Below are 17,386 nucleotides of genomic sequence, written 5' to 3'. Positions count from 1 at the left end.
TTGCACACGCTAACTGGAAGTTAATTTAATTTTTGCAGAAGCATTTCTTTGCACTTAACGCTTCCTGTATGAAGAAACTAATCACTCAAAGTGGTTAGATGGGACTTTGGCCCATTCCTCCACACAGTTGGTCTTTAATGTTGAAGATTTTGGGGGACCTATATGGGAATCTTGAGGAAGAAATTTCACTTTCCTCAGTTCATCAAATGATTACTAAGTGTTTACAAATGAGTGTTTTAAAAAGGATATGTAACACAATGCTAAGTATCCCAACTTTTTTGTAACATGCTGTAGAAATCAAATTCAGAATCAGCATTTATTTACAAAATAACTTTTAAATTTTGTACTGTATTTACTTGAATATATGTCAAAAAGGGTCTGTAAATCAGTGTTTTGTTTTTATTTGTTTTACACAGCCACCTAACTTTTTAATGTAAATAAATGATGAGAAAATGTTTAATTGTGTAAAAATTATGAACCAATTAAATAAAGCAATTATCCATTTGATCTTTATTTGAAAAATTAAAATAAAGTGCTTTTATATACAATACAAAAAAGGAAAAAAAAAAACAAACAGTAGTGATGTATGATACAAAAAATACAATTCACAATATTTTTACATTGGCAGCTGAATTTACAAAACAATTTTACATAAAAACTCTTTTTTTTTTTTAACTTACATGTCGACGAGCATTTGAGTGACTTGTTTTGTCACAAATAGAAGGCCAGACTATAGTGGTTTGTTAAGAGAGAGCAGACGACGATACTTTGCACTGTGGCATTAATAGTTTAGGCTTGTACTTGGATAAAAGCGTGTTCAGTACCTGCACATATTTTACTATATCACCGCCACTTTGTGTTTGTTCTGCAGTTTTTAATATTGTTCTGATGACAGCCACTTCACCAAAAGCTGCCAGTTGTTTTTTTTGTTTGTTTTTGTTTTAAATAACAGTCAAAGCATGAATCTTTCATACTGCATGATTGATTACAGCCGACCAGTCTTTGAAATTCATTTTTGCAGTGCCATTTGTTAAGAAATGTAACATAATACTTACCTATAATTCAGTATTTTAAAAATCAACCAGTGGTTATTCATGTGCTACAGTTTTAGAGTAAAATTTAGTCCCTGACTAAAGTTGAAGCCACCGTGAGAAAAAATAAAAATAAACACCTCATGAGCACATACTGTACAATGCTTGACAGTAATAAATCACATGTATTCAATGATTACCCTCCCTGTCTGAGCGCGGCGCGTCCCATCACACCTACAGTGTAGCATTTGACTCAACAGCACTACGACCTGGTTAGTTTATTATCCCAAGAGGCACGTCTCTTGATTATTGTTTCAGAAGGCATTATCCGTGTCAGATTTGTCATCAAATCCATAACCTGCATTATACTAAGGCTTTTCAACATAGTGTGCAAATCCTATGCATTCTGAGTCAAGCGGTACGCCTACCTGCATTTCTGTGATTTTGTTTGTATTTTTGCTGGCCACGTTACATTACTGGAGCCAAGTACGACTTAAACTATGTTGTATAAAAATGCTTTCAAGTTACTCCGACTCACAAATTTGGTGGATCATATGGTTCATAATTCATTTGTTCTGAATAATTAAAATGCAGAATACTACTGTTTATCGCTGGATGAGAGTGGAAATTATTGCCTTTAAAACCATCTAAGCAAGCAAAGGGCATTTTCTTCTATTCATCAACACTTGTCAATTAATATGTATATCAAAGTTGAGGCTATACAGATGTGTGTTATTTTAATCGGATTATGAATAGGTGTATTTAGATATTTATTATTTCCCTTTGAGAATAGTGATAGATATTTATTACATTGAAGACTATGAAGAATGTCTCTCTGTAAAAGAAACATTTGGCCGCACTAAAATACACCAAAAATGGCTAAAATTTCTTGCATACTTAGAGTTAGTGTAATGAAAGCGAGTGTGTTTGTGTGTGTGTGTAAGGTGTGTGTTTGCAGTGCCACTGATCCTAAAGTAATTAACAGCGCCAACACCTTTGTGCTTACTCAGTCTCGAGGTGAGGTTTTCCTGGTGTTTACCCCACTTCACATTATTTGCTTTGCATAGACTGCCTATCTCATGAAGAACAGCATGATAATACCTGGAATGAGTTTCTTTTTCCCTTTATCACATTTGGTGAAAGGAAACCACACTAAAAGTCAGGCTTCCACACAGAGGAATATTTTAATCTACTATAATACCGATACTTAAAAACAAGCATAATGTGTCTTCATTTTTCACTCTATAATATTCATGTTTTTGGTGTGTAGTGATTGAGGTGGTGAGAGTTTCTACATTTCCACTGAGGTGATTTCTGTGGTCTTTTACTTTATTAATAATGGTCTCTTTTTTTTCCTAATCAACCTTTTCAGTCTGTTAGCGCAACTCTTCTTTTAACCCTTTAAAACCTGGGTCGTCATCACCTCTCTTGTGCTGCTCTCAGACAGCTTTCACAATTAATTATATCTCGGCAACTTGGCAGAAATGTCCCAAGATAGTAGCAGATTTGTTTAAAAAAAAAAAAATAGAAAAGCTTGGTAAAATTGTTCAGAGAACTATATTTAGAATTTTCATAATTAAATATTCAAAATTATTTTACAGAATTATTACAATTTTTAAGTAGTGTTTTTCCAGGTCATTGGTACTTTTAAAAATTTTTTTTTTTTTTTACTAATTTCTTGCTAATTTCCAAGTCATTTCTTCTCATTGTGCTTATTGTCTTCTTCTGTTTTTGAAAGAAATCAAGTCTATTTGCCCAGGTTTTAAAGTGTTAATTCTGTCCTTGATGCTGTTATATTCAAGCCTAAACAATAAGTATACTTCTGTGAGCGCACACTGGCTATCTAAAACAAAACTACGACAGGACTTGTTTTTTTTCTGTCTAGCCTTCGACTGGATTCTTAGTGTATATTGTGGTGTGAGTGTTTACCTTGCTACAGTACAGTACATAGTGCATAGCCTCAGTGAAGGGTAGGCTCTTACCAGATGACAGACTGGAAATAAGACAGCAAACACTGTAAGCAGTTAGTGGAAACATATTTGAATATCAGTCCGCCTGTCAAAGCATTGCCAGTACAATATAAGGACGGACCGTGTGGCAATGCAGTAACAGCCTGTTTACACCTAGTGTTACGGTGCGTCTTGGGTGATCTGATCATAAGTGGTCAGCTCTGTGTCTGTCTGTTCACGCCTGGTATTAGACTGCATGTCCACACGTGTCTCCAGTGACCACTTGCTATCAGATCTCACTTTTCTTTAAGCAAATAAATATGCCAATCATCTATGTTTGCAAAGCCTAAATGCATTGTTTATTGTTTTTATCCAGCGTTAAAAACAATAAACAACCTTTACTATTTCAAATGAGCAACACTGTATTTAATTGTAGGGCTGCACACATCGTATTGATTCACAGCCCCTCTCTGTGCCACTAGGAGACGAGTGCTGCGGTGCTATGAGCTCCATGCTGGGTACAGTTTGTAAGAGTCCACCCACATGCACACAAATGCCATATTTTTCCCCAAATAGGCTCTGGTTCTTGAATCAGGTCCGTTCAGCCTCTGTGCTATCTATGAGACCAGCCTGCATTTTCCACCAGTTTTGAGCAGAACCCTTGTTATCAAGGATGTGTCATCAACATAGGCTGATGCACAATGCACAACGGAAGTTTCAAAGTGGCGGACCGCATTGAGTACTGGAAATCTTTTGTTCCATTACTACAAATTTTTCTCTTTATCCAAAAAAGAAGCCAACTAATGATGAGATCACAGCCTGCTCTTTTTTTCCCCCATACAACTCCTCACTAAACTACTCCCTTGTTGTCTTGACCATCCTCTCTTCTGTGGAATATGACATCTGATGTCATCATGGTTCACACTCTGCTCTGAAGCGGTCAAAATTAGGTGTGGGAACTGTAACTTAACCTGTTCCACGTTGATGTAAAAGAGGCTCCTGAAAGAATGTGTTGCCCAGACCATCATTAAATGTCACCATTAAATGTGATCTGAGCGATTGGATTTCAAGAGACACTGAGGACACATGTGGCGCATTCACACCTGGTCTGTCCTGAATGCCATTTTCTGGGCAGACAGACAGCAAATAATCCCAGAATGACAGACACCCAGAGCTTCACCATAAGGTGAGCGAGGGAGAGACCATGCACTTCACGGCTTCACCGCCTTCTGGGAAGAGACCATAGGCTCCATGGATGATGGAAGGGGAGAGATAGGATCCTGCATCCGACAGTTTCAGCGCGTCAGGGTGCCTCTGACTGCTTGTAGGTTATTAAACTTTACAGTTAGTAAAGTAAAAAAAATTTTTTAAAAACTTGTTTGTGTGAAATTATCAGTGACCTCATTATGGAAGATATTGAAATTTGCCTGCTTTGTGCTGCAGGACAGAGCCCCACTCAGGGTGAGCTGCAAGGGGGCTCACATGTGTCACACTGACACAGAAACGTCTTGCCACAGTCAATAAACCTGTTAATAACCGTTGGGTAAAATGATCTTTCCTGCCAGTATGTGTGTGAAAGGCGCAGCAGCAAAATTACAAACACTTAAGTGGAATTAGTCCTCAAAAAAAAAAAAAAATAAAAATCTTAAAGCCTAAATTAAAAGCCAAATACCTACTTAATTAACAAACGCCCAAATAGCCTTATACTTGGGTCCAGCCCTAATTCACACCCGTACTTAGAGCTGTCCACTTGTGATCTGATCACCCAGGACGCATTTTCACACCAAGTGTAAACGGGGCCTGAGATTCAATCACTGAATCATAGTTGTGACACCACCTATACGCTTCTTACATTCCTGTGAGCCGTATGTGAAAGCATCAAAAGTCTGAAGGCAAACCGGAACTTCTTCAGCGTGCTTCGAATGCACTTGAATAAGGGGGAGTGAGAGGAAAACAACATGAAATGAAAAAGGACCACAGGGACAGAATAAAAAAAAAGTGCAAAATCTGTGTAATGAAAAGTCTCTGTGAAGAGTCTGATGATCCTCAGTTTTCCCTCTTGTAGGGGTTTGTCTCTCTCAACAAGTGCACTCTTTGCTTTCAGTTTCAAACTCCGCACAACACGACGCCGGCCTCACACTATAGAGTCTTTAATCTCAGAGCCCAGTCTGACTCGCGGACGTGGGCATGTGGGAGAGATCTCTACGTGGCTCTCTTTTAAGTTTAGAGGCCTCTTCTCCGACTCTGAGAAGCTCTTACTGTTGTCAGGAGACGAGCACTCATGTGGTGGAGTGCTGCAGATGTAGTTGTCATTAAGGGTCTGGTAGCCCTTGTGATCCGAAGCCGACGCTGTGACTGTGTTGCCATTTAGTGGCAAGTTCTCAGCTGGTTTCCCCACTATTCTGGGCTTCTTCTGCTGCATGTTAGGGCACTCTCCCTCCTTTAGCATGGATTTCATGTGGTCGCGGTTCCGGTAGACCACAAACAGAGAGAAGACCACCAGGGAGAAAGCCAGCAGGGAACATACCACTATCAGCTCGTTCCAGTAGGTCTTAGTGTTGATCTGCGGTGAGCGGGCCTCTCCTGGCAGGATGATAAACTCCTCCTGGGAGACCAGTGGCGTGTGAGAACGGCCTGTCAGGGTGGTGCTCTCATGTTTGGTCTCTCCCCGCACACAGTAGTTTGCCAGCAGCTGTCTGAAGCCTTCCTCCACCGACCAGCACTCGTAGGTTTCCTGCCTGTCAGCTTGAGCTACCACGACTAACCCCCCCTCTGGGCTGGGGTAATGGAAGTGACCCGCGCTCTCACTGAACTCCCACCGCCTTTCAGCCAAATTAGAGCGCAGCCTGCAAGGGAGTACTTTGAAGGTGTTGGCTGGGATAATGATCACCTGGCATGAGGACATTCCTGCAGGAAGGCAAAGCAGAGACATAGATAGAGTCAGAAATGAAATAAGATGCACTGCCTTATCTGGTGCAGAATTCAGAATAATAGTGGTTTGACACAATAAACACATTTGGAATCAAACTGAAAAGCAAAAAACGGCGTCAATCATCCATAATTTCTGGGAGTGTAAAAGACTAAAACTCTTTTGGAAAGAGGTACATGACCTCACGGTTAAGATATTAGAAACTCCTTTGGGCATTAAACCAGCTCGGTACCTCTTTGGTACAGAACTGAATGGGATGATGGACTCCATATCTGTGAAAAGGACTGGTATAATATCCTATGTGGCAAAGAAATGCATCCTGTTAAACTGAAACCACCAAAGGCCACCAACATTCAATTCGTTTAAGAAAACATCACACATTTTGAACAGCACACATATACCCTAAAAAATAAGTTAGACATATTTCTGAAAACATGGGAACCTTTTATGGACCTCTGACCACAACTTAGCCGGCCAGACTGGATTTGATTCTGAATGGAAAGAGGACATATGTTTTGTGACCATAGCTAATCTATTGATGTATTTCAATTTTATTTATTTTATTATGTTTTCATTTTATTTGATTTATTTACTCATTATATTTTTTAAAGAGTTTACTAATTTTTCTATTGTCCTTATAATTGTTTTGTGTGATAATTTTTTTCTTTATCTTTTAAATGTTTGCCAATTGTTAAATGTTAATAAAAACAACAACAAAATATAATAATAACAATAACAACAACAACAACAATAATAATAACATACAACTTGACAATGTAAATAAGTAAATAAAATAAAATAAAATAAAATCATCATACAGCACATGGATACCATAAGTCTGGAAATAAGTTAGACAGACCACAGGTGGAAAACAAATGAAAGAAATAAAATTTCAAACAGTCCAAACAGTAAAAGCACATTAAAAGCATAAATAACCTTTTTCAAGAAATAGCCATTACATGCAATAAAAATAAACAGAAGGTGGAATGAGTCAAAATGATGATAATGGTAAAGACATAATTGAAAAAAAAAATTGAACAGCAAAGCCTGAAAAAATCCAGTGCAGAGTGCTGCTCTGTGAATCTGTGACAAACAGAGGAGGAGTTCACTTACGTGTAGGTGGAGGTTTAGCAAACCGTGGGCTTGGCACTGTCTTGTTGCAAATAGCTGATGTGTCTGCTTTATCTACATCCTGCTGCCAGGCACTGAAACACATGCACTTGATCAGAGGCCATCTTAAATTTAGATATTATACAGAAGTGTTTGTTTATAAGCTGTAATACTGTTGTAGATTATTGTGCAGAGGGATGCATACTTGCTCGGTGGAGCCTGTCTGACATCCACACACTGCCTCCCGTTCCAGGCACAGTAAGGATCCCTGGAGAGGATGCACTCCCCGCAACTCTGATAATTAGCGCAGTTAGCTACTGGGACCTCCACCAGTTCAGAGAAAGAGGAAACATAAAGCTGACCCTGTAGAGGAGAGATGACAAAGCAGGGGACAGGAAGGAAGTGCCCCAAATACAGTTACTGGGTTACTCATTTCATCCAGATTCTCCTGAGTCTGACCCTCATCTGAATGCAGCACATCTAGCTTATCTTAGCAACTCTTAAAAAGGGATTTCTTTGACCAAATGTACAAATCTGAGCAGAGTATCAAAGACGAGCCAGGACTCAAGAAGTGTTACAATTGCAGCTGTTGTTTGCACATCCCCTGAGAGAAAGTTGCATATAATTAGCTCGTTGAACACGAGGTCTGCTTCAGGCTATGACTCTTCACAGCTCATGGAAGCTCTGAACTGCCAATAAATGCGTTTACTGAGCTTGTTATTAGTTCACACGCTGAGAAAGATCTGTAAAACAAGCTGAGCTCAACTCCAAACGAATCTGAATTTGTGTGTTCCTCCATCTAGCGGCGCAGCCATTACAGCGGTGGCAATTGACTGCTGCCTGCTGAGTTGGACTGACAACATTAGGCAGTGGCCCCAGTTACTGATGAAGGTCTTTCGTATGGATTGTGATCTTAATGTTATTCAAATTGACATATTACATCTAATCAAGTGATGAAGAGTTGTAATGTAATGTCACAAAAATTACTGTAAACAACAATGAAGAGTTGCATTTAATCATTACAGACCAGTTACATTCATAAAAATTAACACGCTTGATCTGCTTTTGGTGAACATCTTGGTCCTCTGCATGTCCAGGAAGTCTGTGCAGACTGTACGTGCTCAGACAGGAGCACTCTTCATGAAGTAAAGGCGTGTGTATTTTGAATTCAGATTTTGTCCAAAGTTGAAGTTTGCTACTACTGTTGAAACATCCGAGAACTGCACAGGTTTTTCCCGAACTCCTAGACATCTTTTTCAAAAGTAACATTTCGCAGACAGTAAAGGTAAAAGTAGAAAACTGTACACTTCTCAGCACATCTTGCATTCAAACGCGGGCGGGGGAGGAGGGGGGGTGCCAATGCAGTAATGGCGATTTGTTTACTACTACTTTCCTGCATTAGTGTATACCTTTTCAGTGTCCAGCTCGATGTGTTGCACTGGTTGGGAATCATTGAAGAGTGCAATCTCCTCAATGATGTGCATCTTGTTGTTGACATTGATGGCTTTATGAAGTCTCCCATCATCTATAAGACACAGTATAACTTGAGATTAAACTGTGAATATTGAGAAAAAAAATCCATAACACAGGACAAAAAAGGCTGATGTGAGTGTTTGTGTGTGCTTGTCAGCGAGGAGTCCTTTACCTGTGCCAATGAAGAGCACATTATATGCTTTTTTCCCTGCCTGGACTCGATGGACGGCAATCTGCGTGTAGCGAACGTTACGTTTCAGCAGGAGAGGCTGGCTGCGGATCACGCTGTCCATCAGAAAGTGGTCTTTGACAAAATTCAGCACCTTGTCTGGCATGTGCAGCGAGGAGGAGATGCCCTGTTCCCTGGCAGCATTTGTAATACACTGCGGAGGCAAAATAAGTGGTCATTAAAAAGCACTGAATAATGACACACACTGCAGCTATACAGCACCTCAGTGTCTCTGCTGCTTGGATTTTTCAGTGATTCAACTGTGATAAGTCTGCCAGGAAATGAAAGCCACAGTAATTTTAGGGGAATCATGTTCAGGGATAGAGAGGTGGGGAGTGACAACAGCTTGACGGATATCTGAGCCCTAATCGTTTGTCAAAATCAAGGATGTGACTGATGAGCAGACAGAAGCAAAGGAAACAAGTTTAAGACATGACACTCTGCTGAGTTTATGAATGCATCTACAGGTTCTCCAGCAGAGGGCAGCAGGCAGTTACTCACCACTCCAGGCCGAGGCTCTGGGACCGGATGATTGTATGTATACCACTGCTGAGTCTCTCGGTTGACCTCACGATATCTCCCATTGAACGCCTTTTCCACCTGCTCCATAGTGAAGGAACACACGGCAGAGCTTCCTGAAGCACCTTTATACCTTAAAAGACATAAAAAAGCTTCTAAATAACACCGACTTAAAGAAATCTGTGACATCTCTGTATAAACACTAACTGATTCTAGAGATACTGCCGTCATGTTTAACTGCTTGGGGAATGCAGATGGAACGTAACTAAGTGTGTCCTCTCTTGTCTTGTTTAAGATTTCGTTTTTGTACATGGTGCTTGTCCAAATAAATGTAATAAAACTTGAATCTAAATGAGATTAATTTCTACAAAGGAACCCATTCTACCTCAGAAAAAAACATAAACACCATTTCTCATTTTATTTCATAATTTGAACACCTGGATCGACATCAGTTTTCTTGTGCTGCATTCAGACGCATTTCACAAGTATTTGAACCTCTGAAATTTGAGAAAATTTGTTTGATTTCTCTTAAAGACAAAAGCATAGTGAACAACTTGCAAAGAAATTCCCAGCAAACTGTTTGTAAAATATTAGTAAAAGCTCACAAGGAAATGATCTGAAAATTAGCTGTGGGATTATTAGATAAATATCCAGAGAAAAAAAAAAAAAAAAAACTAGGGAAAATTTCCACAAAACTATATTAACTATGTTTTTAAAAATGTTACAGAAAAAACAAAAAAAATAGTTTTTAGCATTTTTTTTAAAGGTAATTTTCTTTCTTTTTTTATTGCATATTTTCAGGTAATTTTCTTGTCACTTTTAACAAATTTCTTGCTAGTTTTTGGGCCATTTTTTTCAAGTTGCTTGTCACCCTCTTCTCATGTTTTTGAAAGAAATCAAATCAAAGTGTTAACAGTTTTAATATATTTTCTTTAGTGTAGTGTAACTCCCTCCATCATGGATCTTTATGTTGTAGGTCTTCACTAAAGCACGATTTATAGTCGGGGGGTGGACACTTTTGATGGGTGTTGCTCCACAGAAATGACTTATTTCTGACAGAAAAAAAGGGTTGCTTTACATTATCCTTTAATGTCATGCACCTGGAGAACTTGGCTATGTTGTGCATTTTGTTAAACTTTTGAGTTTTATGTGTCCTGGTGTTAGCAACATTGGGCCACAACCAGTTCACAAGATCATATAAGGATTTCACCGTGTTTGGTGATGTAAAAGTCGGTGCTCACCACTGAGACGTGAAGACTCCATAAAACACCGTGTTCATCCAGTCCTCGGGGCTCGGTGTCAGCACATACATGTCCTGGATTATGTTGAAGGGGAAGCCATCGTCAGGCAAAGAGCACAACAGCTGAGCCTTCAGGAAGGTCGTCCACTTCTTCTGCAGAACCCTCTCGCCTCCCATGTCGCCCTGCAACACAAATGTTGTACATTTGGAGCTGTTTAACATGTGACCAGTAGAGTGTGCAAGAATATAAGATTGACATCTGTCTGAGGCAGCTGACATGTCTCTGAATGAACAGTTTGATACACAATTATGATTTGATGGGATCTGACAGGCTTGTAAAAAGCATGAAATTTTAGTGTGCACCATATGCTATGATGCCATGACATACCTCACATACCGTAACACACAAGACATATTGTGTATTACAGGGAAATTAAGTCTGTCATCTGAATCTACCTTCTTTATGGCCATTTTCTTTACTACGCTGGCCCACGTTGGGCACTGACTTATGCAGGGGGGGCATGAAGTTTCAGCACTGCTGCAGGCACATGCATTGGCATAGCTTTAATTTACCACACATTTGTAAAATAAAGACTGCATACTTAATTTAAAAAATGGTTCCTCCAAAGGTAAAACAAATATAAAGTGCTAACAAAATGTAAACTTTAAAATTTCTTTTTAAATAATGTGAAAAAAATGTGTTGGAACAACTTTAATTTATGAGTAACTGAGCTAAAATGTGTGTTCATAAATATGGTAACTAAGTACATAATAGAAGTTCTTTTAGATTACGTTGAAAACTAAGTTGGAACAAATTAATTTGTATGGGTTATAAACTTAAAAAATTCACGTGTTCATAATCATGGTAATTAAGTATTTAATAACCATAATTATGAACACACATTTTAAGTTGATTACTCATGAAAAATAGGGTTTTCACATTATTTAAACGGAATTATGTACTGTTACCATAATAATGAACACACATTGATAACTGGTAAAAATTCAATTGGTCCAACAATTTTTTTCACAATATTTAAAAGGAATTATTATGTGTTTCAGTGTGGAAAAAATTAAAATAAATATGCACGTGTGAACTAACTTCTTCACAGTTGTATCAATTTAATTGTAAAATTAGTCAGACAGACAATACTCTGGCACATTATTGCCTCTCAGGTTCAAGACTGAAATGCACCCATTAAAAAAAAAAAAGTGACTGGATAGATAGCCAATCATAATGGGGTTGCATCTGGCGTGGCCTATAAGATTTCAGGAGTGGCCCGTGCCACCCAAGCCCCCAAGAGGTGTGCCAGTGTGCAAATTTTATATAGCAGCCAAAAGTGTAATAACACCATCCAGGTTGGTCACGTGACGCCCACTGGCCCAGAAAGACGTTTCCCCAATGACTTAAATCGGGAAAGAGATGTCTGTAAATGAGTATGTAATTTTTTGTGCGCATCTAAACCCCTACAAAAATGACTTCTATCACTATCTATATTTGAGCCATCCAGTACAATAACATTTGGAAAGTCTGAAAGAGCCGCAAAATTACATTTTTTAGACCGCCACTCAAGCTAGTGAAGCGCTATTCTGGAAGTCAGTCGCTCCGCCAGAGGAAGTTGCCCACTGAGGCACACTCGGCCGTGCTCCGCTGCTGTAAGTCTCTAGGATGCATGCTCAATGGGCCAGCAGATGCGGGTAATTTTACACATTTCCAAACATGGAAGAAGAGCTTTTTCTGCTTCATGCGCCAATGAGCAGCTCTCATAGGAATGAACGAGGCCCCGTCCCCATGGCTGTATACAGATTTCCCTATAATACACCCCAGGCCACGCCCTAGACACACCCCTATTTATGACTAAAAACAAAGACAGGAAGGGTATGATGCTTCCAAAGTTGAAGCTGTTAGAATGACATAATTGAAAAACATTAACCTCATATAGTAAAACTATAATGAGCTAAATCAACTGTGCCTGTAACACAGATATACCCTGAGGCAGCAGACTTCTAGGTCATGAAAACAATATACATCATCACAACTGGCTTCGATGAGAAAAGAACAAAAAATCACTTGGGGCTTTGAGGAGGGCAAATGCTTTTAAATGAAAAAGAAAAAGAGGCTTTGCTCCCTGACAATCCTTCTTCACCGACACTACTGCTGTGATTCAGCGCCTTTGGCACTACCCTTTAAAGTGATGTGTGGCACAGGACCTCCTTGACACGCACACTAATTTGGCTATACAAACTGTACAAGAGGATATCAGTGTAAATTGGAGAGTGACTACATCTTTAAACCTCCACGTGAGGGTGATTTACAGTGTGTGATGTATGACTGTGAAACAGACTTTATTCCACAGGGAGTTCCGGGCCTCCCTCCTTGGGGAGGTGGCTACACATGTTTTACCTACACAAACCAAGAGCATATTTTAGTTGCTCCTGCACCAAGCATTCTATCTGTTTACATTTAGTTTGTGGCAACAATTATTCTAGTTTCCTCACAGGCTAAAATCTAACGAGATGAAAGCTGGCTGCTGGGAGAAATAAGCAGTTTTGAAAATGTGCCGAGGACCAAAGACAAATACTAAATGATCTAAAATACATAAAACCCCTTAACATAAAGCTTCAATGGAGTCCACTTTCCGATTACATTAATCAGAGGAAATGGCAGCGCTGGATAGGAGGGGAAATGACACATGACCAATACTGAGCTTCTGAAGCAATTACTTATTGCAGGAACCCGGGCAGATAATGAGCAACATACAGTATATCCTCTTGTCCTCCTGGCTGAACCTAGTTTTATAATTTAATGCCACTCTATGCTTAAACTGACTTCTGAATAATTGAAGCAAATGCAGCCCGTTCATTAATCCCCTGTGAGAGCATCCCTTGTTCAAAAAGCCATGAACATGGCAGCCAGTAATGGCTTTTTTCTGGGAAACTGAACCATCCAGCAAATGAGAACATGCTTTGTTTTGTTTGTTTCGAGCAAAAACATTGTTTATCATTCCATAGTTAGCCTCCATGAAGTGGAACTTGTGTACTAAACACCTGAATAAACAACAAAGAGCGGGGCTGCTGCCGACAGAATGAGTCAAACGAGGGATAAGAGAGATGGGGATGGGATTTAAAGTAACAATTAACCAGAATAACTATATGGTATTACTTATAGGAACTGACACCATCATCTTCTGAGCATCATTTTAATGCTTTGTTATGTTTTACATACCAGTATGTTTAGGAAGCACACTCCCCCAAAAAAGATACATTAATGCTAATTTCCTCTTGGTTAATCTGAAGCAGGATACTTTATATTCAGTACATATTTGAACCATATGTGGGAGAAGCTATCATCAATTGCTGATGACTCGGTATTTATATAAATCTGTTAACTGTTTATCTTTAATTGGATGTTTGTGAAACTGAGTGGATAATTTTAACATGAAGAAAATATAACCCTGTGGACAGACTGGAACAGGCCTGTGATTCACAGCTGGGTTTTCTTTAAAAAATGAAGATTTAAATTTTACTGGCTCTCAATGTAGGTTCCTAAAAAGTTGTGATCTACAATAATAGAAAATGTGACATTTTTTACCACACTATTATCGGGCCAAAAGATAATGACAAGATATGATAACACAATAATGACATTTTTTGCAATCTTTACAGAACATTTTAAATTATAATAACACTGCTGTCAGCCAATTTTATCTTTAATTTTGCTTATTGCGCGTTTGTCTCTTTTTTGATAAATGAATTACCCTCAAAATACAAGTGCAGATGGGTGGAGAGCAAGACAAAGAGATAACAGAAAGAAATGAAAATAATTTAAGAGACAAATATTATTTACACAATTTATGTGTATTTTTAACCCTTTGAAACCCAAGTAAATTGCTTTGATGTTTTTGAAAAACATGGGAAAAAGCAATCAGCAAACTGGCATGAACTGTCCTGTGAATTGCAAAAAATAAAAAATAAATAAAAAGAATTAAATCAGTAAAAGGTGAAAAAAAAAATGACCTGAAAATAGCTTAGAAAGAGAGACAATCATTATGATCAAATAAAGGGAAAAATATAAAAGAATATATATTCATAATAATAAATTTAAAATGAGGCTACCAAAAAGAAAAACTGATTTATTATAAATATTTATATTTTATTTTTTCATTTTAGAACTTTTTTTGTTTTAATGTCACTTTTTGTTTTTGTTCTTTTACTTTACTTTTTTTTGTTGCTAATTTCAGGTAATTTTCTTTTAAGTTTTTATTAAGTCTTTGCTAATTTTAGGGTCATTTTTTATGTTAAGTTGCTCGTTGCATTCTTTCCACGTGTTTGAAAGCAATCAAGCCAGTTTGCTAAGTTTTCAGAGGGTTTACATGATATTAATTGTTCATTTTCTAAAAAATATTTCAGTTATTGTTTATATCTGTATATGGCAACATCCCTAATCCCTAATAAAAAGGTTTGAAATACAAAAAAAATGTCCCCAAACAACAGCTCCTACATGTTATAGTTTATCTGGTGTGAATATCAAACAGTCAGCTAGTACTTTTCATTTTCCTTGGACTTTGAGACAAGCAGCAGTCTGATCTGGAGAGCTGGTTTGTGATATTAATGTTTACATAAACTGAGGAGACCCCAAAAGATATTAACAAATGCTGCGTGAGGTCTGCTTTTCCGTTTAAAGGCCTGAGTTTAAGTGTTTCAGCAGGTGATAATCCATTCCTGTGCATGGATCTTGTGCTACAGTAATCCTAAAACATTTTGACTTGGCTACCGAGTCCGGTCTGAACACAAATATTTGGTGAAACACGATAAGAATTGAGGGAGGAGAGGATCTGGAGAAAAAGAATCAAACGGGGGAAACATGTGAGAGGAATGTTTTTCTGTAACAGGAGATCGTGCGTCACTGCCCAGAAAGACTGTGAGCTATACTCATCATATTCATGCTGTAAGAGGCTTTCAGGAGACGGCAGATTTGTCCGTATAGGATCATGTACGCAGACACATATGAAATGCAAAAATTCCTCTCTGCTCTGATAGATTCCTATAGCGATGTGAGGGGGTGTCAGGATATATTGCTAAAGGGGGGAAAAGGTGCTTTTAGATGGACTATCAGCCCTCAAACATCACTCACCTTACACACGCGAGCAATGCGTGATACAATGGTGTTGTCAAAGAAATCAAACTCCTTTCCTGCTTCGCTGAAGAAGAAGTAAATCTTATCGTCATCGCCCACTAGGTTGCCCTTGGGCAGGCTCTCCTGTATGTAGGCAGAGCCCACAAAGGCCGGGTCTGAAAGGAAAAACCACATGAAAAATACTGTCAACCTACAGCTTATGAAATTAAGGCACTTTGGGACAGACCTCCCTATTTCCTCTGACATCAGCACGCTAAATGGAAAATTCAATCACGACAGGGACTCTGACAGACTGCAGGTAAACACTTTTTATCTATTTAATCTAAATAGTTACTATTCTTATACAGCGTATCCAGAACAAACAGTTTCAGAGTGTCATTGATTTTACTATGATGTTATATCAAATGACTTTTTTTTTTTTTTTTTATTAAATGAAGATTAAATGAAAAGCTTTGCCTTCCAGTAAAAGCCCTCTACCTTGAAGCCAGTTGAGTGAGTTTTCAGTTTTCAGAGCAGTTCCTTGGCTTATACTCTTGTAAATGATGGGTTCATTTCCTTGGAAATTACTGACTGTACCAGCATACAGCTCTCCATCTGCAACACAATGAAGAAGACCAGCATAATCACAGTGTTTACCACGAGGGAATGGGCTTTTGCATTCCGCACAGTAATGAAATCCAGAGGTTCGGCCCCAATTTGTCTCCATATCAACCACCTGTTTCTAGTTTCTTTGCTAATTCCCACAGTGGATTCTATAAATCAAAACATTTACACACAGCTTTATTTTAGCGATAGCAACCTACCAGCCATGATGGCAGTGGACTTGTATTCAGGATTAAACGGGCAGCGGCTTCGTCCATCCTCTGTAACGATCTCACCGGTATCGCTCTTGACAAGGGAGAAGTCTGCAGTGTTCTGGAGAGCACACACACAAACACACACACACACCTCTTGACACACTTAGTTGGAAGGGCAGTGCTGTAACCTGCTCTGACAGTGACCGCTGTCCATCTGTCCCACAGTGCAAAGGTGGTCCGTCTGACTTTAGGGAAAGGTGAAGTTCAGGTCATCTTTTTATATTTGTTATGGACAGGTCTAAAAGCTTTTAAAACATTCGTAGAAAAAGGATTGCAAACTGGGTCCATTCTTATATAATGTGATTACATGCATTAAATATTTTGATCCATTTCCCTTCGGCACAGGAGATAATAAAATAATGTACATGCAGTATATTGTGTCTAGCTGGACATGGGCCTCAGCCAGACTGCTAAGTGAACTGAGAGGAAGGAAGCAGCCTGCATCAGATTTGAAATGCTCTTCCTCTACAAGCTAATAAATCAACACTACATATAAGCCCGGCACCAGGGTAATAAAAAACAAAACAAAACAATGAATGACACAGCTTTTCAGATCCTCAACACATGCACAGGTTGCACACAGCAGGTCGCTGCAACACATGGAACGGGTTGATAGAGACACTTACAATGTAAGCACAGGTGGGGCTGAAGGCGTACGTTCCACACACATACAGATGAGTGCTGTTAATACGAAGCAAGATCTTGATGTAGTTGAGGCAATCCTTCTGTATTCAAAACAAAGAAAAGAATTATGGTAAAATGATGCACATTTTCTTTACAGCTGCTGATATACCTGCAAAAAGATAAAGGTGATTAGGCTGACTTTAAAAGAGTAAAAAAAAAACCAACTGATTGTGCTTGGAGTTTTGTTTTTTTCCTCTATTCCTTCTATTTTCCAGAAAGTTATTTTTG

The 17,386-nt window shown here is 38.7% G+C and overlaps 1 protein-coding gene across 3 annotated transcripts in view; it reads right to left on the bottom strand.

The window, feature by feature from the left end:
• Positions 1 to 487: 487 nt before the first annotated feature.
• Positions 488 to 17,386, bottom strand: part of sema4ba (sema domain, immunoglobulin domain (Ig), transmembrane domain (TM) and short cytoplasmic domain, (semaphorin) 4Ba) — a 105,450-nt gene continuing 88,551 nt past the window's right edge. For all 3 annotated transcript variants that reach the window (XM_088080596.1, XM_088080597.1, XM_042496707.2), the window contains 11 exons: positions 17,101 to 17,199; positions 16,421 to 16,532; positions 16,095 to 16,211; positions 15,615 to 15,772; positions 10,482 to 10,663; positions 9,223 to 9,373; positions 8,665 to 8,875; positions 8,429 to 8,544; positions 7,225 to 7,382; positions 7,023 to 7,114; positions 488 to 5,887 (listed from right to left, as the gene is read on the bottom strand). In XM_088080596.1, coding sequence (XP_087936722.1) covers positions 5,115 to 5,887; positions 7,023 to 7,114; positions 7,225 to 7,382; positions 8,429 to 8,544; positions 8,665 to 8,875; positions 9,223 to 9,373; positions 10,482 to 10,663; positions 15,615 to 15,772; positions 16,095 to 16,211; positions 16,421 to 16,532; positions 17,101 to 17,199 — 2,169 coding nt within the window. In that variant the 3' untranslated portion in view covers positions 488 to 5,114. The remainder of the gene's footprint in view (positions 5,888 to 7,022; positions 7,115 to 7,224; positions 7,383 to 8,428; positions 8,545 to 8,664; positions 8,876 to 9,222; positions 9,374 to 10,481; positions 10,664 to 15,614; positions 15,773 to 16,094; positions 16,212 to 16,420; positions 16,533 to 17,100; positions 17,200 to 17,386) is intronic.

This window comes from Plectropomus leopardus, chromosome 7, assembly GCF_026936395.1.
Source record: "Plectropomus leopardus strain MGB_pleo_1.0 chromosome 7, ASM2693639v1, whole genome shotgun sequence".
Taxonomy (NCBI): domain Eukaryota; kingdom Metazoa; phylum Chordata; class Actinopteri; order Perciformes; family Serranidae; genus Plectropomus; species Plectropomus leopardus.
Note: the sequence above shows the minus strand (reverse complement) of the source record. Positions and strands in the feature narration are given on the sequence as shown.